The 27,159-nt window shown below is 48.4% G+C and overlaps 1 protein-coding gene across 2 annotated transcripts in view; it reads right to left on the bottom strand.

Annotated features, from left to right (window-relative positions):
* AGAP3 (ArfGAP with GTPase domain, ankyrin repeat and PH domain 3) overlaps positions 1-27,159 on the bottom strand; it is a 597,692-nt gene that overhangs the window by 410,733 nt on the left and 159,800 nt on the right. For both annotated transcript variants that reach the window (XM_033932747.1, XM_033932746.1), the window contains exons 5-6: positions 24,174-24,315; positions 22,080-22,214 (exon numbers count right to left, since the gene is read on the bottom strand). In XM_033932747.1, the coding sequence (XP_033788638.1) occupies positions 22,080-22,214; positions 24,174-24,315 (277 nt within the window). The remainder of the gene's footprint in view (positions 1-22,079; positions 22,215-24,173; positions 24,316-27,159) is intronic.

Raw genomic sequence — 27,159 nt, 5'->3', positions numbered from 1 at the left:
CAACAGGGGACTCCTCGAGCCCCCTTGATGGTTGACATAGGCAACAGCCATCGCACTGGCCGAGAACACATGGACAGCCTTCCGGTAGAGACTCCCTTGAATTCTCAGCAAACTAATCGGATCGCTCACAGTTCCAGTCGATTGATCGATCCCTTGCCGTCCAGGAGCCCTGGATCGGTACAGACATGCAAACTGCTCCCCAGCCGGAGAGACTTGCGTCCATAGTCAGGGTCACCCAATCCAAGAACTGCAGAGGAAGCCCCTTGTTCAGAGTGACCGGGTTCAACCACCACAGCATACTGCTGCGCAAGAAGCCAACCAAGGCAGTTTCACCCCCAGCGCATCTGTCTGGGGATTCCACCACGTCAAAAGGGATAACTGGCAAGGTCTCAACCAAAGAATCACATCTATGGTCGCCACCAAGAGATCCAAGACCTGCAAGAACTGCCAGGCCATCGGTGCTGGAACCGCTAACATGTCCCGAATCAAACTTCTGAGTTTGAGTCTTCTGAATGCTGGAAGAAATACCTGGTTCATTCCTGTGTGGAACCGGATTCCCAGTTACTCCAAGTCCTGCGTCGGCTCGAGATGACTCTTCTTCAGAGTGATCACCCATCTGAGACTTTCCAGCAAAGACACCACTTGGTGAACCGCCAAGTGGCCCTGGACTTTCGAGGGAGCTCTGATCAGCCAGTCGTCGAGGTACGGATGTATGAGCACACCCAGTGATCATAGATGGGCAGCTGCCACTACCACCATGACTATTGAGAATGAACGGGTGCCGATGCCAAACCAAAAGGTAGCGCCTCGAATCGGAAATGCCTCCCGAGAACATGAAACCTCAGGGACCTCCGATGATCCAGAAATATCGGGATGTGGAGAAACGCTTCCATGAGATCCAAGGAAGCCAAAAACTCCCCGGGTGCCACTACTGTAAGTACAGATTGAACCAGTTCCATCCGGAAACGCAGAACTCACAGGTCCAGAATCGGACTGCAATCTTCAGAGTCTTTCTTTGGCACGATGAAGTATATCGAGTTTCTCACAGAGTCCAAGTCTTCCCTTGGGACCAGCTCTATGGCCGCCAGATCCAGTAACCGGCGCACCATAGCACGCACCTTGCAGGCCATGTCCAGATTTCCCTCGGGAGAGGACAGAAAAAAGTCCATCGACGGCCGGAAGAACTGTAGTTGAAGGCCCTCCCTGACTACCTCCAAGACCCACTGGTCCGAGGTTATCTTTAGCCATTCCGTAAGGAAAGCCGAAAGCCAAAAGCCCTCCTCCCCCCCCCCCCCCCCCGGAGGAACCTCACCAGATACCTGGCATCATAATTTTCTCTTGGGAGGGACAGAAGGTCGGGAGTCGGAAGACTCCTTTAGACTGCACCTCTAAAGCTTGTCTGGAGGACACTCGGAAACACTGTCCTGCCACAGGGGATTCGGAGTACTGTGAGTTTTGCCGGAAGGGATGAAAATTTGACCGCCCTACCCTCATGGTCAGGCGAGGTCTAGAGTTAGGAAACACCTTAGGCTTACAGTCCTGCAAACTGGCTATAAGATCATCCAAACCCTGGCCAAACAAGAGCAAACCTTTAAAAGGCAATTTGCTCAGCATAGCCTTAGCTGAAGAATCACCTGACTACTGGCAAATCTATAACATTCTCCTTGCAGAAACTGAATAAGCTCCCAGTTTAGCAAAAACTTTCAAGACATCATAGAGTGCATCTGCCAAACAATTCGAAACCAGGAAGTCGAGGTCCCGAAGGATCCTGACGGAGTTGAAATGGCATGCTCGGGCCACAAAGGAAGTGGATGCCACAGCTCGCACTCCTGCCACAACGGAATCAAAAATATGCTTCATGACAAAATCCACTCTTCTGTCCTGGACATCCTTCAGGACAACCCCTCCATCCGAATCCACCTTCAGCGGGACTAAGCGCTGGGAAAATTCCGATACCATGGGATACAACTTAGCCATGGCCCTAGTGCACTTTAGGGGACCCTCCGGGGCCTCACAAACCTCCAAGAGAATTTCTGCCAAGTCCGCGTGGTCCGGAAATGCAGCGGGAATTGGGGGCTTAGAACTCATGATGGAACACTCTGCCTGAACCGCTGAGTCTGAATCAAGATTAAATGTCCGCAGTGACTCAGAGATAAGATCAGGGAGGCGGCTGGACTTAAAGAGCCTGCATACCGCCTGATCCTCTCCAAGATCGCGGAAATCAGTGGTCTGGAAATCTCCTAAATCCGCTAAGTTAGCTACATCAGCTGACTCCGCCGAAGAGCCATGCAACAGCAACAGCATAGAAATGGATGCAGGTACTGAGGCAATGGCAGGGAGCTGCCGCTTGCTTTCAGGTGGACCAGCAAGGGAGCAAATGGACATGCTGGAATCCAAAGGCTGAACAGACTGCCGGACCGGAGTCTGAGAGGGAGAGACAGGCATAGCCCTTTTTCTCATGAAAGCCAGATACATCATATCCACAGATTCCAGCGGAAAATAGTCACCAGAAGCAACAGCAGATCCGCGGGACTCAGATTTGAAATATTTAGAAGACTTATGAGACTTTACCCCAGAACTGCACTTGCGTTTTGCGAAAGTGCCCTCCTCGCCCAATTTTGGTGTCCCAGACGCTGGAATCGCGTCTCTGGCGGAATCGGAGGAAAGCAAGTCCTCGCTGGAGGATAGTGCAGAATCCACACATGGTTCATGCTCCTCGTGGGCCACAAAGCACATGATACACGGCTGCAAATCCGTCAGCCATCCGCCATATTTATGGCATGAATCCATGCCATCCTCTCCTGAGGTGGCCATCTGAGAAGTTTGGAGCAAAAACGAAGCTTCTAAGTCCAAAAAATATACTTTTGAAAACTATAAAGAAAGTCCAAGATGGGCGCCGATTTTGCCCTAAAACTGCCCGGGGGAAAAAGCAAGGAACTGCAAAAAATGGCAATTTTACAGGTGGGGGGGGACCACCCAAACCCATGATTTTAGCACCCCCCAAAAAATCACTAAACTCTGTGACTCACAGACACCACAGAGACATGTGCTGCAATGAAAGTTTATGGCAGCCTGCAATACACAGTACAAGCAAGGAGATCAGTACCTCAGAAGCTGATTAAACTGGATTTTCCAGGTCTTCTGACCGCCTCACCTTCCCTGTTACCACAGATCATGACCACCAGGACCCCTCAGGGAAATTGGGAAGAAAAGTGGTCTGGTTCCAATCCCGGCTTACCTCCATGTAACCGCAGCAGCCTGCGCTCTACCCCTTTGTGAACGAACCAGGGGAGAGATGGCTCCCGATCCTGGAGACCCGATCCAATCTGCAGGCTGTCTAGAGGGCTTGCTGCAATTTAAGCTTAAAGAGCACCCTCCAGAAGCAGACAAAATTTAAAATATCTGCGATCTCCCGCAGAAGGATCACTCCCACAGACTTGATCCGCAGCAATTGGGCAAACTCGTGAAACAAATCAAATAAAGACTAGGAATTGAAAACAAATCATGAGCAGAAGAAACTGATTTCACCCATGCAGCAAGGCTGCAGGAATAAACTGAGCATGACAGGAAGCTACCAGGCAGATAGCCTAGAGGGGAGGGAAAGCACAGTTACTTACCGTAACAGGTGTTATCCAAGGACAGCAGGCATATATTCTCACATGTGGGTGACGTCATCTACGGAGCCCCAGCGCGGACAGCTTTTCAAGCAAACTTGATTGAAGTTTCAAGTTTGCTACACTGCACCACGCATGTGCATGCCTTCTTGCCCACTAGAGGGCGCATCCCCACCTCGTGGTCTTCAGTTCCATAACCAGCAAAGAAGCCATCCCCGGGGAGGAGGGCGGGTTGTGAGAATATATGCCTGCTGTCCCTGGATAACACCTGTTACGGTAAGTAACTGTGCTTTATCCCAGGACAAGCAGGCATGATATTCTCACATGTGGGTGACCTCCAAGCTAACCAAAAAAGGGCAGGTGGGAGGATGGCAATTCAGGAAAACAGGTTACGTAACACCGACTGGCCAAACCGGCCGTCGCTTCTGGACAAAGTGTCCAGACAGTAGTGGGAGGTGAACTTATGAACCGAAGACCAAGTGGCAGCTTTACATATGTCCTCCACAGGAGTAGACCGGAGGAAAGCAACAGAAGCTGCCATAGCCCGGACCTTATGCCCCGTGACTCGACCATGGAGCGTGAGACCAGCCTGAGCATAGCAAAAAGAAATACAAGCAGCCAACCAGTTGGACAAGGTGCGCTTGGAAACAGGATGTCCCAACCGATTAGGATCAAAGGACAAAAACAATTGAGGAACCTTCCGATGACACTTAGTACGTTGGAGATAAAAGGCCAACGCCCTCTTACAGTCAAGCGTGTGAAGCGCCGCCTCACCAGGATGAGAGTGGGGCTTCGGGAAGAACACCGGAAGAACAATGGACTGATTGAGGTGGAAATCAGACACAACCTTAGGCAAAAATTTAGGATGGGTGCGAAGAACCACCTTGTCATGATGAAACACAGTAAAAAGTGGATCCGCAACCAAAGCCTGCAGCTCACTAATCCGACGAGCGGACGTGAGCGCAAGCAAAAAGACCACCTTCCAAGTGAGAAACTTAAGATGAGATTTGTCGATAGGCTCAAAAGGAGGCTTCATCAGTTGAGCTAAGACCACATTAAGATCCCAAACTACAGGAGGAGGTTTCAGAGGAGGGTGAACATTCACGAGACCCCTCATGAAACGAGTTACCAGAGGATGAAGAGAAAGAGACCGACCCTCGAGATGCCGATGGAACGCCGCAATGGTACTGAGATGCACCCGAATGGAAGTCGTCTTCAGCCCAGACTTAGACAGATGCAACAAATATTCCAGCACCGAAGACACTGGAACTGAACTCGGGTCCAGATGGTTCAAGGAGCACCAGGATGAAAATCTGGTCCACTTCTGGGAATAACAAAGCCTAGTCGAGACCTTGCGCGAGGCTTCCAAAATCTCCCTCACCGACTGAGAAACAGGAACCGAAGTCAAGGGGAAAGGAACCAAGCGGTCAGATGTAAAGACTGAAGATTGGGATGTAACAGCGAACCCCGACTCTGAGACAGCAGAGAGGGAAAAACAGGCAGAAGCAGAGGTTCCCTGACACTGAGTTGAAGGAGCAGGAAGAACCAGTGCTGTCTGGGCCAACGAGGCGCAATGAGAATCATAGTGGCTCTGGTCGATTTGAGATGTACCAACGTTCTCAAGATCAGAGGAAAAAGAGGGAACGCATAAAGGAACCTCCCCCCCCAGTCGAGAAGGAAGGAATCGGCCTCGAGACGGTCCCGGGAGTACATCCGAGAACAATAGAGGGGCAGTTTGTGAGTCTCCGGGGAGGCAAACAGATCCACCTGAGGAGTCCCCCAGCGGTCGAAGACCTCGCGTAGAACCCGGGAGTTCAGCGACCACTCGTGCGGCTGGAGAAGACGACTGAGTTTGTCTGCCAGACAGTTCCTCTCTCCCTGAATATAAACCGCACGCAGGAATATGTTCTGGGAGACCGCCCATTCCCAAAGGCGCAGGGCTTCCCGGCACAGAGACCAAGAGCCCGTTCCGCCCTGTTTGTTCACATAATACATCGCCACCTGGTTGTCCGTCCGCACGAGGACTACCTGATCGTGCAGCAAGTGGCAGAACGCTCGAGCCGCCAGAAAAATGGCCCGAAGCTCCAACACATTGATGTGGCAAAGACGGTCCTCTGCCGACCATAGACCCTGAGTCCGCAGACCGTCGAGATGAGCCCCCCACGCGTACTCCGAGGAGTCCGTGGTCAGGACCTTGCGATGCGGAGGAACGAGAAAGAGCAAACCCCCGGAAAGATTGGAAGAGTTGGTCCACCAACGGAGCGAGCGTCTCAAAGAAGGAGTCACCGTTATTGGACGAGATACTGGGTCGCGATCCTGACGCACAATTGAGACTTGGGAAAGTTCACTTCGAACCCCAGGCGTTGAAGGAAAATGATAGTCTGTTGGGTCGCTGAGATAACCCCCTCCCTGGTCGACGCTTTGATCAGCCAATCGTCCAGGTAGGGAAAGACCTGTAGCCCCCGAGATCTCAGGGCTGCAGCGACCACCACCATACACTTCATGAAGACTCGAGGGGACGAAGCCAGTCCGAAGGGGAGGACCCGATATTGAAGGTGCAACTCCCCTACCTGAAACCGTAAGAATTTGCGGAAGGCGGGATGCACCGGAACATGAGTATATGCTTCCTTTAAGTCTAGGGAGCACATCCAATCCCCTTCCTCCAAAAGAGGGTACAACACCGGAAGCGACAACATACGGAACTTCTCCCGGACTAGGAACTTGTTGAGCTTCCGGAGGTCCAAAATGGGGCGTAAGTCTCCTGTCTTCTTTGGGACCAAAAAGTAACGGGAGTAAAACCCCCGCTCCCGTTGGTCGGGGGGTACAGGTTCCACCGCCCGAAGGCTCAACAAGGCCCTCGCTTCCGCGAGAAGAAGGGGAAGTTGGGTTTGGCTGAATGGGTAAGCAGCCGGCGGATGTTCCAGCAGTGTGGTTAAGAAATTGAGCGAGTAGCCCTCGGAGATAATCCGGAGCACCCAAGCATCTGATGTGATCCCGGTCCAGGCCGCAGAAAAGGCTTGGAGTTGACCCCCTATAGGAAGGGGGTTCGGCGAGAGTGCGGAGGGGGCCCGCCCCCCTCCGCACCTCCCGTCAAAAGGACGGCACCGGCTTGGGCGTCCCCTGCGCCTGAGGTTTTTGTTGGCCTCCCCTACCCTGCTGCGGTGGGCGGCGGGGCGGAGGTCTAGAGAAGGCCGGCGTAGACTTCTGGGGGTATCACCGTGGGGGAGGCCAAAATGGTTTCTGTGGCGGGGCCCGAGGTTTAGGACGGACCAAGGAGGCCAGGGAGTGCTCCTGTTCCGACAGACGTTTGGTCGCCGCCTCCAGGGACTCATCAAATAATTCAGAGCCAACACAGGGTAGATTGGCCAAACGTTCCTGCAAATTCGGGTCCATGTCCAGGGTACGTAGCCATGCCAGGCGGCGCATGGCCACAGCAAAGGCGGATACCCTGGAGGCCAGTTCAAATGCGTCATAGACAGCGTGGAACAGGTACAGACGCAGCTGAGATAAGTTGGAGATGAAAGTGGCAAACCCCTCCTTGTGGGAATCCTGCAGGACCCCTTGATAACGAGGCAAGTCTTTGACCATGTTTTGAAGATAAGAGGAGAATGTAAAGGCATAATTAAGGACCCTGGTAGCCATCAAAGAGTTGGAATAGAGGCGACGACCAAACTTGTCCAGGGTCCGACCCTCCCGTCCAGGTGGGACCGCCGCCGAAATCTTAGCGGGCTGCGACTCTTTCAGCGCCGACTCCACCAGCAACAACTGGTGAGACAGTTGTGCTTTATCAAAGCCCTTCCATGGTATGGTCCGGTACTTGGACTCCATCTTTGAGGGCACCGCTGTGACTGTAAGAGGGGAGTCCAAATTTCTCAGGAAGGTCTGGTGGAGGACCTTATTGAGAGGCAGACGAGGAGTTTTTCTCGGGGGAGTGGGCAGGTCTTGTTCCTCCAAAAACTCCTTCGTATATTGAGACCCAGCAAGCAAGTCCAGGTCTAAGGCCCTCGCCATATCCTGCACAAATTTTAAGAAGGAAGAGGGCCTAGCAGGCGGGGAAGGAGTACGCGAGGTCCGAGCCGCCAAGAAGGAGGGGGAGGCCTCGAAGGAATACCGAGGCTCCCTACCAGACTCCGATCCCCAAGAGGCCGTACCGAGCGACCTCGAAGGGGTCGGGGACTGCCTATGTCCCGAGGAGCCCTTGGGGGAAGTCCCCGGGGTATGAGGAACCGAGGTCCATCCCCTCCGTCTCGGCGAGGAGTCTCTCGAACCCCTTCCTCCGGGGGTGCGGAAGAGCCTCGGGTTATCGAGGCGGAGCTCCGAGACAGGTAATGTCTCCCCCCCGGCCGGCGAGGAGCGATCGCGTCTCCGAGGAGAAGCACGAGAACACTTGGGTTTCCTCGGCCGACGCCTCGGTCGAGGCCGACTCGAGGGCGAGGAACCCCGGGAGGACCTCGAGGAAGAGGACGTGGAAGAGATCCTCCTAACCCGACGCACCTTGTCCCGAGGCCTGACACTCCTCTCAGGCTGGTCAACCGAGGTCGAGGGCAAGGTCGGGGTCGAGGTCGGCAGACCACCGGGGGCCGAAGCCAAAGGCACCGAGACCGAGGCCGCCGACGCCGGGGCAGTCGAGGCCAGAGCAATCGAGGCCGAAGCCTGCTGCAGGTGCGCTAGGGCCCCGGACAGCTCCGAGGCAATCAGCGCTCGGAGCAAGTCCTGGAAGACCAGAACCCCCATCATGGCTGGCAGGTCCAGGGCCGAGGAGTGCTCCCTGGAGGGCGACCTCGGTCTCGAGTATTCCCTCGGGGCACTGGGCTTTGCTAATCGGGTCGGGGCAGAGGACGACCCACCCGCAGTCGAGGAGCCCAAGGATGGCTTCTTCGCCGACCCTGGAGTCGAGGATGGAAGAGAGGACTTACCCGAAGCAGGCTTGGTCGAGGCAGCAGGCTTGGAGGAAGTCGAGGGTCGGGGGACCGGAGGCCGAGGTCGAGGCCGGGGCCGACGTCGAGGCCTTCCCCGCTGCGGGGTCCGCAGAGAAGAGCTCCGCCATCCGGGCACGGCGTCGGCGGAGGGCTCTAGTCTGAAAAGTGGAGCACCTATCACAGGACTCGGTAGGATGCTCAGGACCCAGACAAACTAAGCACCACTGGTGAGGATCGGTAATTGAGAGCAACCGATCGCACCGGGTGCACTTTTTACCCGTCAAAGGACGGGACATGGACACAAAAACCGGCCGGGAACGAACGAGGTCCCGCGGCCGCGGCTACCGGGAGCCCCCGGAGCCGAATCAAAATAATTTTTTTTTTTTTTCGACGAAAACTGAAACAAAAGAAGAAAGAAAAGCAAATTAAGCACAGCGACTGTGAAAGAAACACACAGCCGCGGTGTCAGAAGGCTAAATTCGAAGAGCACAAAATCCACAGGGCTTCTGGCTCCGCGGAAAAAACTGAACTGAGGACCACGAGGTGGGGATGCGCCCTCTAGTGGGCAAGAAGGCATGCACATGCGTGGTGCAGTGTAGCAAACTTGAAACTTCAATCAAGTTTGCTTGAAAAGCTGTCCGCGCTGGGGCTCCGTAGATGACGTCACCCACATGTGAGAATATCATGCCTGCTTGTCCTGGGATAACAAGTTTTATTACCCTTGAAGCCGAGGCTAAAGAGGATGCAAGATCCCACGAGTTCAGCCTCCAGAGGGATTGTGTAAGAAATGAATTATATATATTTATTGATATAACCAGCTATCTACCAATGTAAGGAAGCCGGATATTTTCTATGTAACGAAACCTGAAATATTTTTCCAATGTAATGTAATCTGAATCCTCAATTTGTAACCTGTATCAGCAATTTTCCAATGTAATGCATCCTCCTGGAAATGTCCAGCTCTCTTCCAATGTAATCCGCTTTGAACCGCACGTTACAAGCGGAATAGAAATCACTAATGTAATGTAATGTAATATTGATTTTGCTCCTTTGTATTCTGTAGCAGAACCTGGCAAATTACAATCAGGTACAGAACTGAAAAGCTTTTGCGGCATATAAATAAAAAGTTATGTTATGTTATAACATTTGCATATCGCATTACCCTTCAGATCTATACAGTTTAACAAAAGTAAAATATTGCTACAACACAGAATGAAATACATTTTCAATCTTTCAAAAAATTTCTTAAATAAATAAGTCTTTAATAGTTTCCTAAAATTTTGATATAATGCAGATGTAAAGAATAATTTTGGCAAAAATCAGTATCCTAAGTAGCTGCTTGAAATGACAGTAGTCAATTATGATATCTTTTATAGTGGCAAACCTTGGGCAATGGAAAATCAAAATGGGAAGCTATCCGAGTAGAACGTCTATGATGGGAAAAATTAATTGATCAACTAAGAATCTACACAACTCTGCTAAGAACTATATAGCTTTCCAATTCTTTCATTATGTAAGATTGTACTGTTGACTTTGATTGTAACCTTTTCACTGATTGTCCAGCACTTCTTGCTGTAAACCGCCTCGAATTTCCATGGCTTTGGCGGTATATAAGAATAAAATTATTATTATAATATATATAGTCCTGGTTAACTTTAATAAAACTATCAAAAACTTTATTAAATCAATTATCCTAAAAATATTTTAAAAACATAATATGGAATAATACATTTCATAATACATAGTTATAAAAATACTTATTTTAATTATCTAAAAACACAAATAATTTATACAATTATAATAAATGAGAAAATGTATATCACATATTGTCATACCTTGTGATAAATCAATTCGTGCACTTTCCATAAACCCTTCAATGTATACTATAGTAAACTGAAGTGGCAAAACAGGAAGGCGGCAAAACAAAAACCAAAATATAATGGATGAATAAATGAATTCCCTGCAGGGTCTCTTTGTTGTGCTTCATACAAAGAAACAAACAAATATATTCTATACAAAACACAGCCGTCAAACTTATTCTTAACGGTAAAAAATATGATCACGTTACTCCTTTCCTGATCAATTCACATTGGCTTCCAATCAACCATCGTATCACCTTTAAAATATTACTCTTTGTATTTAAAACTCTGTCCACCAATGAACCACAATTTATTAATAGAATGCTCCCTCCGATCTACAATCCAAAAGCTCATAGTAGTCCCTTCCTTGAAAGTTATCGGAACAGACGCCATGATATGTTTTCAGTGATGGTCCCACAACTTTGGAACACTTCGCCTCAATACATAAGAGAGGAAAATGATCTCAGCCATTTTAAAAATAACTTCAAAAGTTTTCTTTTAAAGATGCTTTTAATCTTTAAATTATACTCAAATTGTAAAGTAATTACCTTCCAGGATTATACTACCCCCTCTCTAATGTTTTTTTCCATCTATGGTTCTTTTTTCTACTTTAAAGCACTGATTTGTAACTTTATTCCTTCATCCCTTGTGTATCAATTAGTCTGTAAGTTTGTCGATCTAACCCATTATTTTTAAATTTTAAACAGTATGTCTAAATGTATGTTCATTTTTATTGTATTGTATCTCGCTTAGTAAATTTGAATAAGCGATTTATCAAATCAAAATAAAACTTGAAACTATACCGAGAAGAACTTATTTTGGTAAAAGGACCATGCAGAAATTTTTTTTGGAACTGTTGAAAGATGAATTGATAGTCATCTACTTAGAATAAACAGAGAAACCAATAATCACAATGCTTAGAGGACCTATAATAGTATTAGCTGCATAACATGTCTGTCATTTAACATAACGTAATCTTGCGTTTATGTTATTTTTTATGCATAATGTGCTGTTGATTGGATTCTATAGTTCTTACAATATTTTCTATATCGTGACGGTTTTGGACCATAATGACTAGACTTGCAAATTTACATGCATTCAGTCTGTCTGTGCATTCCTGCATTTAGGTTCTTTCAATATTAATGAGTTCTTTTCTGTGATGGTTTGAGCTACAGATGTTTCCATATATCAATAAACCTTCCAATTATTTATTTAAGTACTTCTGCAGCATTTAATAACTACAGTGGTACCTTGGATTACGAGCATAATCCGTTCCAGGAGCATGCTCGTAATCCAAAATGCTCATTTATCAAAGCGAGTTTCCCCATAGGAAATAATGGAAACTTGCTTTGATACGTTCCCACCCCCTCCTCCCGATAACCAGCATCGCTCCCCCCGATCCCAAAGGCCCCCTCGCTCCAACCGCCCCCCCCCCCCCCCCGCCCGAACAACTTAAACTTACCCCCCACCCCTCCCCCCCCGTCTGGCACCGGCACGCAGGTACAGATCGTGCCAGTACCTAGAAGATCTTCCGACTTCTGCCTGCCTTGAGCATGCATCTGCGCATGCTCAAGGACTTCTAATTCTCCCTCACCGAGACAGAAGACGGAAGATCTTCTAGGCACCGGCACGATCTGTGCCTGCGTGCCGGTGCCAGACCGGGGGGGGGAGGGGGGAGGTAAGTTTAAGTTGTTTGGGTGGGGGGTCCGGTTCGCACGCGGGGGGGGGGGGGGGGCTGGTTGGAGCAAGGGGGCCTTTGCGAGCGGGGGGGGGAGCGATGCCGGTTTTCGGGGGGGGGTGCTCGCAAATCGAGTCAACACTTGGTTTGTGAGTCAAAAGTTTGCTGAGTGTTTTGCTCGTCTTGCAAAACACTCGCAAACCGGGTTACTCGCAAACCAAGGTTTGACTGTATAGTCTTTTAGAGTCCTTTTTTTTTTTTTATTTTGATACACCATTTACTATGATTTCACATATGTAGTGTATACTGCAATATTCATCCACTTTTCTTCATGAAATTGAGTTTTTATTCCATGTTTTTATCCTTATTGATTCCTCTATTTATTCTAAGTAGATGATTATCAATAAGTTGTTCTCAATATAGAATATATTTGTTTATTTCTTTGTATGAAGCGCAACAAAGAGGCCCTGCAGGGAATTCATTTATTCATCCATTATATTTTGGGTTTTGTTTCGCTTTCTTCCTGTTTTGCCACTTCAGTTTACTAGTATGCATTGAAGGGTTTATGGAAGATGCACGAATTGATTTATCACAAGGTATGACAATATGTGATATACATCTTCTCATTTATTATATTGCATAAATTATTTGTGTTTTTAGATAATTAAAATAAGTATTTTTATAACTATGTATTATGAAATGTTTATCAGCTTATGCCATATTATGTTTTTAAAATGTTTTTAGCATAATTGATTTAGTAAAGTTTTCGATAGTTTTATTAAGAACATAAGAAGTTGCTTCCGCTGAGGCAGACTAGAGGTCCATCTCGCCCAGCGGTCCGCTCCCGTGGTGGCCCATCAGGCCTATTGCCTGAGCAGTGGTCCCTGACTATTTCTTTAACCTACCTCTACTCCTATCCCTATAACCTACCTCTACTTCTATCTGTACCCCTCAATCCCTTTGTCCTCTAGAAACCTATCCAAACCTTCTTTGAAGCTCTGTAACGTGCTCCTGCCTATCACAGCCTCCAGAAGCGCGTTCCATGTATCCACCACCCTCTGGGTGAAAAAGAACTTCCTAGCGTTTGTCCTAAACCTGTCCCCTTTCAATTTCTCTGAGTGCCCCCTTGTACTTGTGGTTTTCATAATTTGAAAAATCTGTCCCTGTCTACTTTTTCTATGCCCTTCAGGATCTTGAAGGTTTCTATCATGTCTCCTATAAGTCTCCGCTTCTCCAGGGAGAACAGTCCCAGCTTTTTCAGTCTGTCAGTATATGAGAGGTTTTCCATACCCTTTATCAGCTTAGTTGCTCTTCTCTGTACTCCCTCAAGTACTGCCATGTCCTTCTTGAGGTGCGGCGACCAGTACTGGACACAGTACTCCAGATGCGGACGCACCATTGCTTGATACAGTGGCAGGATGACTTTCTTCGTCCTGGTTGTGCTACCCTTCTTAATGATACCCAACATTTTGTTTGCTTTCCTTGAGGCTGTGGCGCACTGCGCCGACGCCTTCAATGTTATGTCCACCATTACTCCCAGGTCTCTTTCCAGTTTACTTACCCCTAGCAGTGATCCCCCCATTTTGTAAGTGAACATCGGGTTCTTTTTCCCTATATGCATGACCATGCATTTCCCTATGTTGAAGCTCATTTGCCACTTTTTGGCCCACTCTTCCAGTGTCATCAGATCCTGTATAGCAGTGTTTTTCAACCTTTTTTGGGCAAAGGCACACTTGTTTCATGAAAAAAATCACGAGGCACACCACCATAAGAAAATGTTAAAAAATTTAACTCTGTGCCTATATTGACTATATATAAAGTAATTCTCTTGAATAGGAATCAAATAAACACAAAGAAAGTATTTTATAATTACTTTATTATGAAATAAAAATTATAAAATACTTTATTCAGTGCGAAACCTGGGCCTGTTTGGCTGAACACAAAGCTGATATTCTGGCTGGAATCGAAGAAAGACACACACGTAGCTCTTCGTCAACAGCTCTCAGTCTCTCTCTGTATTTGGTTTTTATAGCATACAAAAATAGACAAATATACCCTCCATCCTTTTTATTAAACCACAATAGCAGTTTTTAGCGCAGGGAGCTGCGCTGAATGTCCAGCGCTGCTCTTGACGCTCATAGGCTCCCTGCGCTAAAAACCACTATTGCGGTTTAGTAAAAGGTGACCATATTGTAAAATATAGACAGCAGATATAAATTCAGAACTGTGCATAGTAAGTGAAGGGAAGTTTTCATCTCTGGGAATTTACCCAGTTAACTATTAAGTTATTTGGGCAAATTCCTTTGAAAACTGTGGTAATACTGCCTCCACTTTGCTAAATTTAAAATAAAATCATTTTTCCTACCTTGTCTGGTGATTTCTGGTTGCACTTTCTTCTTCTGACTGTGCATCCAATCTTTCTTCCCTTCTATCAGCCTGTATGCTTTCTCTCCTCCACACCTCATTCCCTCCCCCAACTTTTTCTTCCTCTCTTCCTGACCTTTCTTTCTTTTTTTCTGTTTCTCTTCTTTCCTTCTGTTTCCCTGCCTGCCCCCTTTCTTTCTTTCTCCCTGCCGTTCCCCAAGCCACTGCCACTGCCGCTGCCATCGGGGAACAGGACCCACCAATGGCTAACAGGCCCCAAAGCCGACGCCGACGCATGCTCTCCCTGACGTCAATTCTACAATCGGAGAGGAAGTTCCGCCCAGCCAGGCAGCGATTGGCTGGCCCGAACCAGGCAGCGATTGGCTGGCCCGAACTTCCTCTCCGACTGTAGAATTGACGTCGGGGAGAAGAAGACTTATCGGCTCCATAGATTAGATCGCCTGTGAGTCCTGGGTGATCGACTCACTTTGCCTTGGCGAGCTACTGGCGCCCCTGCCTCGGGCCCCCTGTCAGCTCCGGGCCCGGCGGCCCTGCGGCACACCAGGCAACATCTCGCGGCACACTAGTGTGCCGCGGAACAGCGGTTGAAAAACACTGCTGTATAGTTTGGTGTCATGTAATGTAATGTAATGTGATTTATTTCTTATATACCGCTACATCCGTTAGGTTCTAAGCGGTTTACAGAAAATATACATTAAGATTAGAAATAAGAAAGGTACTTGAAAAATTCCCTTACTGTCCCGAAGGCTCACAATCTAACTAAAGTACCTGGAGGGTAATAGAGAAGTGAAAAGTAGAGTTAGAGGAAAAATAAAAATAAAATAAACATTTTAACAAGACAGCATTGATCTAAATACTTTGGAAGGTAGAAGAGAGGAGAGAAAAGAATAGAAGCATGATGAAGTGATAAAGTGGAGCAAGTAAGTTTAGGAGGAGCGATTGACGTTTCCAGAAAGGGCTTCTTCAGGGAAGAGACTTGGCCGACAGTCCCAGGATGCCTATGTCTCCTCCCCTGAGATGTCATCCGCAAATTTAACGACCTCACATTTTGTTCCCGCCTCCAGGTCGTTAATAAATATAAAGTTAATCAGGGCTATATATATTATATCTGCATTTACTTAAAATGTTTTCGTATTACTTATGGATCCTTTACATATATGTGTCCATTTATTGAATAGTGTCATGGCTTATTAATGTAGTCCAGTTTTCTATGGCCTTTATGTAATATATTTATGTTTGTTTTGAATTTGTTAACATTGCACAAATATAATGCTTGATGAATTGTATATGGATCATTTACACATTTTATTTTTTGTTCTTCTCTTTATGAATGCTGACAGAATTGTACACTTTCATTTTTTAATTGTATATCATATTTAGATGGATGGATCTCAAATGGAATATCACAAATACTCGCATGCCACCGCAAATATAAACTGAATTACTACTACATTCTTCGATAACAAACATGCACCCACTTACTAAGAAAGCTATCTTACCTCCAAGTGATATCTTCACTGAATGTGAATTTAAATCCACCCTATGCCCACTGTCTGCATGTTAAGCACAGTTACTTACCGTAACAGGTGTTATCCAGGGACAGCAGGCAGATATTCTCACATGTGGGTGACGTCATCCACGGAGCCCCGATGCGGACAGCTTTTCAAGCAAACTTGATTGAAGATTTCAAGTTTGCTAGTGCTGCACCACGCCTGTGTGTGCCTTCCTGATCCACTAGAGGGCGCATACCCTCCACATGGTCCTCAGTTCAGATAGCTAGCAAAGAAGCCAACCTCGGGGAGGCGGGCGGGTTGTGAGAATATCTGCCTGCTGTCCCTGGATAACACCTGTTACGGTAAGTAACTGTGCTTTATCCCAGGACAAGCAGGCAGCATATTCTCACATGTGGGTGACCTCCAAGCTAACCAAAAAAGGGACGGAGGGAAGTTGGCAATTCAAGAAAACAGATTACTCAAAACCGACTGGCCCAACCGGCCAGCGCTCCTGGACAGAGTATCCAGGCAGTAGTGGGAGGTTAAAGTATGAACCGAAGACCAAGGGGCAGCCTTGCAAATCTCCTCGATAGGCGTCGACCTGAGGAAAGCTACAGAAGCCGCCATCGCTCGGACAAATGTCCCGCGACTTGACCATGCAGCGCGAGACCAGCCTGAGCGTAGCAAAAGGAAATACAAGCAGCCAACCAGGGACAAGTTGCGCTTGGAAACTGGGCGTCCCAACCGATTAGGGTCGAGGGACAAAAACAATTGAGGAACCGTCTGAGGAGACTGAGTGCGTTGAAGATAAAAAGCCAACGCCCTCTTACAGTCAAGTGTGTAAAGCGCCACCTCGCCCGGAGGCGAGTGGGGCTGCAGGAAAGAGACCAGAAGAACAATGAAAGAGTGAGAGGAAAGTCCGAAACCACCTGGGCAAGAACTGGGGTTGAGTACTCAGGACCACCGTGTATGAAAAAATACAGGAAAAGACGGGTCCGCAACCAGAGCTTGCAGCTCACTGACTCGCGAGCAGCCGTGAGAGCAACCAGGAATACCACCTGCCAGGTGAAGTAATGCAAAGAGTTCTAGCAATGGAATCAATAGAGGTATCACCAATTGAGTCAGGACCACACAAAGATCCCAAACCACAGGAGGGGCTTTGAGCGGAGGATGTACATTGAAGAGATCCTTCATAAAGCGGGAAACCGTCGGATGGACGGAGAGCAGCGTCCCATCAAGCGGCCGATGACAGGCAGCAAAAGCACAGAGGTGGGCTCGAATAGATGTCGATTCGAGAACAGACCGAGACAAGTGAAAACAGATAAACCAGCACTGAAGGCAAGGAGGCAGAGAGCGGATCCATGCGGTGCTCAGCACACCACGCAGCAAATCAGGACCATTTCTGGGAATAGCATTGCCGAGTGGAGATCTTTCGAGAGGCCTCGAAAACACCCCCACCGACTTGAAACAGAAGGAGGGAGGCACGTTGCGAGGAACTAAGCTGATAAGTGCAGAGACTGCAGATTGGAATGCAATAGAAACCCCAACTCTGAGACAGCAGAGAAGGGAGCAGAGGTAGGAACAGAGGCTCCCTGACATGCTGGAGAACCGCAGCTGCCAGGGCCACAGAGGAGCCATCAAGATCATGGTGGCGCAGACCGACAGGAGGACAGACCTGAGAATCAGAGTAAAGGAAGGGAACACATAGAGGAACCTGCCCCTCCAATCGAGAAGGAAAGCATCCACCTCGATGCGAACCCGGGAGAACATCCTCGAGCGAGATCGAGGCAACCAGTGAGTGAGGGGCAAAGCGAACAGAACTACCTGTGGGGTTCCCCACCAAGCAACCACATGCCGCAGAGTCTGAGAATGGAGCGACCATTCATGCGGCTAAAAAGGGTGACGCAACGTGTCCACCAGACAATGCTGCACGCCCCGGAAATACACCGCCCAAAGAAAGAAGTAGCGGTGTAACGCCCCCTGCCAAAGACGAAGGGCTCCCCTGCAAAGTAACAGGGAACCTTGTACACCCTGGCTTGGTCACAGAATACATCGCCCCCGGGATGACGGGACTCACCAGAACCCCGCAATCCAGCAACCAATAACGAAAATCCTTCACGGCATTGTAAATGGCCCGGAGCTTCAGCAGATTGATGCGGCTGCGACGGTCCGCACCCGACCAAAGAATCCGAGTCCGAAGGCCGTAGTGTTGCGCCCCTAAGCCGATGCCGAGGAGTCCATCGGCAGGACCTTCTAATGCAGGGATACGAAGAGGTGGCCCACCAACGAAACCAGCACACCATAAAAGCGCTGGGAAGCGGGATCCCTATCCTGCCATCACTGAGATGCTCGGGTGCAGTGGGGAGCACGAAGAGGAAACCAGGCGAACTTCGGGACATGAACCGTGGAGACCCAAGACCCCAAAGCATCAGCATCAGCTCGGCCGAGGTCGAAAACAGCTGAGTCACCAGCTGACACAGGCGCAGACAGGCGGCCTGCCGAGGCAGTGGCCGAAAAGACCGGAGGCGGACCGAGGATAGAGGGGCCATCGTCCGGTATAAACAGACAAGGCCCTCTCCCTGAGGTCGAGACAAGAAGGAGCGCAGACAAACTGGGTCCAGGTCCGCCCTGACGGACTCCCGAGACTGGGGCGGACAGAGACTGAAACGCTCCCAGAGTAGGAACTAGTGCAGGTCCCGAAGGGCCAGGACCAGACGTAGCCGGGAGGATGGGAACGCCCAACCGACAGAGGCGAGGCTATACTCCCAGTGCGTAGACACGGTGACACCCCTCCCGAAGGGAGGGGAGGAATCCCCAGAAGAGAGCAGCCCGGAGGCTATGCGAGAATAGTCAAAAAGACGGCCAGGAGTTGCCGAAGCCGACGGCTGGACCACAACCCGGAGCTGCTGCAGCTATTGCGACTGCTGCGAAGGAGGCCGAGATAACACAAGAAAGGTATCCGGAGGGCCCCGGAGAAGGAGTCCAAACCACCAAGGCAGAAGGGATTCAGCTGAAGGTCCCGATAGGCGAAGGACCGGTCGCGGTCTGAAAGGTGGTTAGTGGCATCCGCAAGAGAGGTGGTGAGACGATCCTGGAGGGTCGGATCCACAGCCACACTCTGCGCCAAGCGAGATGACGCATGGCGGGAGCAATAGAGCCGGAGCAGGGAGAGAGTCTCCTCCAGGAAACCAAACTCCGCACCACAACCAAATAGGAGCCGGAGACGCCGAGGCACAGAGCCACAGACGAAGTCGAGGCACGAAGCCCCCGTCGAAACCGGGGCGCAAACCCGCAGCCGACGCCGAGGCCCAAAGCCTCAGCCGATGCATAAAGCCCATAACGACGCTGCGGCACCAAGCCCCAGTCGACTCCGAGGCACAAGGCCACAGTCAACCAAAGGGCACAAAGCCTCAAGCGACGCCAAGTCACAAAGCTCCAGTCAACGGTGAGGCACGAAGCCTCGGTCGACGCCGAGGCACAGAGCTCCAGCCGACGATGAGGCCCCCAGCCTCAGTCGACGTCGAAGCACAAGCATCAGGCGACGCGGAGCACCCGGCTCAGCCGACCTCGAAGGTACAAAGCATCCATTGATGCCGAGACACCAAGCCCCAGTCGACGGCGAGGCACAAAGCCTCAGTCGACGTCAAGGCACAAAGCCTCAGACGACGTCGAGGCACAAGTCTCAGTCGACGTCAAGGCACAAAGCCTCAGGCGACGTCGAGGCACAAGTCTCAGGCGACGTCAAGGCGCACAAGCCTCCGACGCCGGCGCACAAGCCTCAGACGACGTCGAAGCACAAAGCCTCAGACGACTTCGAGGCACAAAACCTTAGTCGACGTCGAGGCACAAAGCCTCAGTCGACGTCGAGGCACACAGCCTCAGTCGACGTCGAGGCACAAAGCCTCAGTCGACGTCGAGGCACAAAACCTCAGTCGACGTCGAGGCACAAAGCCTCAGTCGACGTCGAAGCACAAAGCCTCAGACGACGTCGAGGCACAAAGCTTCAGACGACGTCGAGGCACAAAGCCTCAGTCGACGTCGAGGCACAAAGCCTCAGTCGACGTCGAGGCAGAAAGACTCAGTCGACGTCGAGGCAGAAAGCCTCAGTCGACGTCGAGGCACAAAGCCTCAGTCGACGTCGAGGCACAAAGCCTCAGACGACGTCGAGGCACAAAGCCTCAGACGACGTCGAGGCACAAAGCCTCAGTCAACGTCGAGGCAGAAAGCCTCAGTCGACGTCGAGGCACAAAGCCTCAGACGACGTCGAGGCACAAAGCCTCAGTCGACGTCGAGGCAAAAAGACTCAGTCGACGTCGAGGCACAAAACCTCAGGCGATGTTGAGGCAAAAGCCTCAGCCGACGTCGAGGCACAAAGCCGCAGCCGACGTCGAGGCACAAAGCCTCCGTCGACGTCCAGGCACAAAGCCTCCGTCGACGTCCAGGCACAACGCCTCCGTCGACGGCGAGGCACAACGCCTCCGTCGACGTCCAGGCACAAAGCCTCCGTCGACGTCCAGGCACAAAGCCTCCGTCGACGTCCAGGCACAAAGCCTCAGTCGACGTCCAGGCACAAAGCCTCAGTCGACGTCCAGGCACACCGAAGTCGAGGTTCAGAAGTCGGCACCGTACCAATGAAACTGGTAAGAAAGGTGCAGCAGTACGCTCCATAAGGGCAACCTCGTGAAGAGTATTCCCATGAAAGGAGGCACGCATCGGAGGTCTCGTAGAGGCGGGCACGATCGCACTCGATGCCTGGAATGCCTGAGACTCAGCCGGTGGCGTTACCAAGGTAACGCACCTAGAAGAAAGAAAGAAAGAAAAACTTACCGGGGATCGAAGCTACACAGTCCGATTCCAACGAAGGAAAGAGGGTCCCGGCCATTCTGCTCACACGAGTTGAGCCCAGAGAGAGGCCAGGGAAGAAGAAAATACAGCTGCAGCCAAATGTGGCCTAGCCGCATGGCTGAGGCCCAAGAAGGGCCTGCCGGTGGAAAACACAATAAAAAGTCCTTTTTTTTTTTTTTTTTTTTACACAAAGAAAATACACGATCAAGTAACAACGCACAGCGACTCCCTAACAAAATAAAGAAGCCGCGGTGCCAGAAAGGCACTTAGAAGAACGCAGAGAAGAGAGACAAGGTCTTTCTGGCTCAGCGGAAAACTAAGAACTGAGGACCATGTGGAGGGTATGCGCCCTCTAGTGGATCAGGAAGGCACACACAGGCGTGGTGCAGCACTAGCAAACTTGAAATCTTCAATCAAGTTTGCTTGAAAAGCTGTCCGCGTCGGGGCTCCGTTGATGACGTCACCCACATGTGAGAATATGCTGCCTGCTTGTCCTGGGATAATGTCTATACTGTAAATACTGTAGAATCTGTATTTCTCACCTAAGTATATCCTAACCGTACTATGAATGTACTCTTGTAACCCGTTCTGGGCTCCTTTGGGAGAACGGGCTAAATAAATGAATACACGATCGTGCCAAGAGACTGAACATCAATTGGTCACCTTTGTTGTCTGATTTGCAGTTTCTCCTGTTTGCACCTAACATTTTCTGTCTGCACAGAGACAGAGGCTGTAACCTGAGCAACAGCTTTGGTGACACTGTGGTTGCAGACATACTTACACCTGTTCTCAAATAGGAATGAAACCCAAATTTGTGACCTCATTTGGGGTCCTGACCTACAGTTTGGGAAGCTCTGACCTAGCTAACTAGATTCAGTTGAAATCACTTTGGGTCATCTTACCTACACAGCCTATTTTCAAACACTGAGTTTATAAGGTTTAGTTTCTTGAACCTGTTCCTCCAAACTCTTAAAAGAAATTATCATATCCCATAAACATTAAAAAGTCACATACCTTAAACATAAGTGAAAATAAATCAATATATTCAGCTACTTCTCATACTAATTAGAAAAATTACATAGTTTTGCTAGTTAAGATTGTGAACAACGAATGAAACTGTACAGTATATAGACATTTTTTGGTATTATGAATATTGCTTCTATTCCTAAGCTATCACTGAAAGGCAACTTATCACCATCAAACCAGATCAGTAACTATCATGGCATACATATCACTCTCTCACATGTCCTCCCAACTCCTCTGATCAGTAATAGAACTGTGATTACCATCCTGGAAGACACGCTCCACATTCAGTCCATATGTGGCACAGGTCTCATAGTAAGTGCAGCGCTTTAAGTCATTGGAGAGCTTCCGGGCACGAGAATCATCAATCACTCGAGGATTTGTAGCACTGATAGCATCTAAAATGAGAAAGTAAAACAAAAGAGCTTACAGAAAGAGAAAGACACAGTATGACAAAGCACCGTATTTTTCGCTTCATAAGACGCACCCTAGATTTAGAGGAGGAAAACAAGAAAAAAAACATTCTGTACCAAATTCTCCATGCCAGGCTCTGCACCCAATCCCACACTCCTTGCCAAGCTCTGTACCCTGTCCCAGGAGGGATCCGGCCCAGCCGACTAACAAATTTTTTCACCCCCAGTACCTTTCTAAATCATCCCCCGTACCACCCAATACTTTTAAGTTTAAATCTTTTGTATTAGAAATTTAAAAATAGACTACAAAGAATGCAAGAATATATTAAATCATCCAGCACAGGTTACAGAAAGTACCCCAACCCCATCTCACTCCCCCACCCCCTCTCTTATAATCAAACAATTTGTATAGAACAGTATACAAAATGCACAACAGTGGTAACAAGATCACAAAAGTGACAATCATAATATCATCAAATATTCACAACGTTAGAACTACAATATCTCCCAAAAGCAACAAGAAAATCCTCTCCCCATGTCAACACTACATCTATGGGGCATCAATGCTGGAACTAGCCAAGGCCCTGGTTCCCGAGAGATCCCAGCACTCGGGGGGGAGGAAACAAGAGGCATTGAAACCCCTTTCTGCCCCTAATATAGCCCCATTATTGTGCAATAAGAGGTAACAAAAAGGCAGAAGCAGAACAATTTGACCCCAACAGATGACTCTGATGTGTGAGAAGACGAGACAATGAGTGACTCTTTAACCAGCTCCAGAAAAAATGCTGCAGGTCAGAGCTCATCCCAGAACAGGTTAACATTTCCAGCACCCCCTTGTACTGCTTAAAATCATTTCATATGAGATCATTATAAGGTTTAGCCCCCAAAATGTAAGGTTTTGGAGAGGTAATGTTGAAGCAAATAAGCCCCAATGATATAATGTGGCAACCTTACAATCCACCAGACCCCGGGTTCGATACCCTCATTGAAGATTCAGTAGGACGTAAAATCAAATGATAAGCACAGCCAGAAGTGATTACATAAAGAATATAATGTACAGAAATAGGCTTCAGAAAGATACTTCAAGAATATATTGGGCTACAATTGCACAGAAAGAAATAGACATAAGCTTTACAAATACAGAGACTGCTTGTTTGTGTGCCAGGAGAGAGAGGATAGAGTCCAGAGGAAAGAGAGAGGGGACGGGGTGATAGGCCAGACTTCAGGTTCCAGAGAGAGAAATTCATCTCATATTTATAAGTTTGAGACCTGTTCTAAAAATAGAATAGTACCCTATCTTTTGTAAACTGGAGAAGAAAAGAGGAGAAAGTGTCCCTTACAGACTGGAGTTCAATGTAATTTCCCTGTTAGACCATGCGCCTGCGCTTCCTGTATATCTTAAGCACAAAATCTTTTATTACTTTATTCTGCACCGACATCCCCCAAGATCAGATATGAATGCTATGATCTCCCAGAGGCCTTTGCTGAAGCAGAAAATGCTGACAATCATCAGTTATAAAGACATTGTGTACCGTCATTTGATTCTGTACATTTTTCTATTGAAATGCACACTGACCTTACCATTTTAATAACTAATTGGGCTGTGCACCTTCTTGTCAGCGTCTCTTTTTTGTTTACTATCCATTTGATTTCACAAGTGAAATAACTGTTAGCCAAATTAAATAAGGATGGAATTTAAAATAAAGACATCTTACTACCTGAAAAGGGAAAGGTGAGAAACTAATACAGGACAAAAGCAATGCTGTATAGTTGTGATAAATGTCCCTGTCCCAAAGAACTTACAAATGAGGGAGTACCTGAGGCAATGGGAGATAAAGAAGTATCAGTGGTTGCCGAGGGATTAGAAATAACATGGAGAGAACCTCACACACGGGGTATGTGTGGGGAGGGGGAGAGAAGGAGGTACAAGATAGGAATAATTACCTTGTGTGCCCACCAGCACCATGGGTACATCAGTCGTGTTGCGATAGCTTGTTAAGCGAAGGTAGTAGTTGTAAACCGTTTGAAAGCTGATTTCATCTTCCAGGCTAAACACAAATACCACAGCATCCACCCAAGCTGCAAACTAATAGATGAAATCAAAATCCATATTAGTATCAGACGTACAGCCACTACTGGGCAGACTTCTACGGTCTGTGTCTCAATAATGGCAAAGATCAAGATTCCTGGGACTGTAACCCAAGTCATAAAAATTGCCCTAGTGGGACCAACCGAAGATCCATCAAGCCCAGTATCCTGTTTCCAACATGGCCAACCTAGATCCCAAGTAGCAAAACAGAACCTAGGAATAAGCAGTGGATTTTCCCAAGCCATCTGAATAATGACCTATGGACTTCTCTTTTAGGAAATAAGCCAAACCTTTTTTAAACCCTGCTAATCTATCCAATTTCACCACATTCTACGGCAACAAATTCCAGTTTAATTACACGTTGTGTGAAGAAATATTTTCTCTGGTTTTAAATCTACTACTTAGTAACTTCATTGCAGGCCCCTTAGTCCTAGTATTTTTGGAAAAAGTGAACAAGTGATTCACATCTACCCTTTCCATTCCACTCATTATTTTATAGACCTCTACCATATCACCCCTGAGCCATCTCTCTTCTCCAAGCTGAAGAGCCCTAGCTGCTTTACCCTCTCCTCATAGTGAAGTCGTCCCATCCCTTTGACCATTTTTGTCGCCCTTCTCGGAAACTTTTCTAATTCCGCCCTATCTTTTTTGAGATACAGCGACCAGAATTGCACACAGTATTCGAGGTGAGGCTGTACCATAGCATGATACAAGGGCATTATAATATTTTTTTCACAGCTCCATGATGCAAGCTCATCTACAGTATTGCGTTCAATTCTGGTCTCCTTATCTCAAGAAAGATATAGCAGAGCTAGAAAAGGTTCAAAGAACAGCGACCAAGATGGTAAAGGGTATGAAACTCCTCTTGTATGAGGAAAGACTAAAATGGTTAGGGCTCTTCAGCTTGGAAAAGAGACGGCTGAGGGGAGATATGATTGAAGTCTACAAAATCCTGAGTGGAGTAGAACGGGTACAAGTGGATCAATTTTTCGCTCCGTCAAAAATTACAAAGACCAGGGGGACACTCGAAGTTACAGGGAAATAATTTTAAAACCAATAGGAAGAAATTTTTTTTTCACTCAGAGAATAGCTAAGCTCTGGAATGCGTTGTCAGAGGATGTGGTAAGAGCGGATAGTGTAGCTGGTTTTAAGAAAGGTTTGGACAAGTTCCTGGTCCATAGTCTGTTATTGAGAAGCCACTGCTTGCCCTGGATCGGTAGCATGGAATATTGCTACTCCTCAGGTTTTGGCTAGGTACTAGTGACCTGGATTGGCCACCATGAGAACGGACTTCTGGGCTTGATGGACCATTGGTCTGACCCAGTAAGGCTATTCTTATGTTCTTATGCATCTTGGACTCCAATCAGCTGTTTTTAACCCCATGCCCTACTGTTAGCCCTTTTATGTTCTTCTTTTCTATATAATTTTGTAGTTCTATCCCTCCCTTCCTGAGCCTCAAGTAAGTAATGTTGATGTCAGTTATTACATGTTTTTTGTTTACCACCGATTTCATTATGGAAATCCTTAGACATTTTATAAGCATTTTATCATTTTTTTTTAATAAACTCAGAAGTAGACAATGACATGGTGGCTGTTACCTGCGGCTAGCCACGGGTAACCCACCAAAACAGGGGAAAGAAAAGAAGTGGTCGCCGCAGGTAAGCAGAAGGCCATTCACCGCCCCATGGAACGATGAATGGCCTTGTCTCTGCAGTAAAGGGAGGTTATGCGCAGTCTGAGCTTCTCCCTCCCTGCTCTTACTTTCATGGCAGGCAATTTCTCTAAAAGTGCTCCTACCAGCAGCCGGAGCGTTGAAATCGCATATGGCTGCCATAAACGTCATCTCTTACGCAACCGAAGTTGCATCAGAGATTACCATTCTGCAGCCACACGCGATTTCAATGCTCCGGCTGCTGGTAGAAAGCACTTTTAGAGAAATTGCCTGCCGCGAAGATAAGGAGCAGGGAGGAAGAAAGGGAGGAAAGGTGGGGTGCAGAGAAACAGATGCTGAAGGGAACTGGAAAACTAGGGCTAGAGAGGAACAGACGCTGAAGGGAACTGGGGAAGGTGGGCTAGAGAGGAACAGACACTGAAGGGAACTGGGGAAGGTGGGCTAGAGAGGAACAGACACTGAAGGGAACTGGGGAAGGTGGGGTGCGAAGGAACAGATGCTGAAGGGAACTGGAGAAGGTGGGGTACAGAGGAACAGATGCTGAAGGGAACTGGGGAAAGTGGATTACGGAGGAACAGACGCTGAAGGGAATTGGGGAAAGTGGGGTGCGGGGGCACAGACACTGAAGGGAACTGGGGAAGGTGGGGTGCGGAGGAACAGACGCTGAAGGGAACTGGGGAAGGTGGGGTGGGGAGGAACAGACATTGAAGGGAACTGGAAAAGGTGGGGTGGAAGAGATGCTGAAGGGAACAGATGCTGAAGGGAAATGGGGAAGAAAGAGTGGGGAGCAGAGGGAAGAAGAAGGGTGGCAGACCAATTGGAGTGGGAGTGGAGGGAGAGATGGAAGGGAGTGGCATAGTAACAGAGCATATGGAAGAGACAGAGAAGGCAGACTGTGGATGGAAGGAAATGAATGAGGAGAAAGCAATGTTACTTACCGTAACAGTTATTATCCAGGGAAAGCAGGCAGCTATTCTCACTAGTGGGTGACGTCATCCGACGGAGCCCCGATGCGGACGTCTCACAAGCATACTTGCTTGTAGAAACTTTAGAAGTTTCGAGTCGCCCACACTGCGCATGCGCGAGTGCCTTCCTGCCCGATGCACTGGGTGTGTCTCCTCAGTTCAGATAGCTAGCAGAGAAGCCAACCCAGGGGAGGTGGGTGGGAC

This window comes from Geotrypetes seraphini, chromosome 2 (assembly GCF_902459505.1).
Source record: "Geotrypetes seraphini chromosome 2, aGeoSer1.1, whole genome shotgun sequence".
NCBI lineage: Eukaryota > Metazoa > Chordata > Amphibia > Gymnophiona > Dermophiidae > Geotrypetes > Geotrypetes seraphini.
Note: the sequence above shows the minus strand (reverse complement) of the source record. Positions and strands in the feature narration are given on the sequence as shown.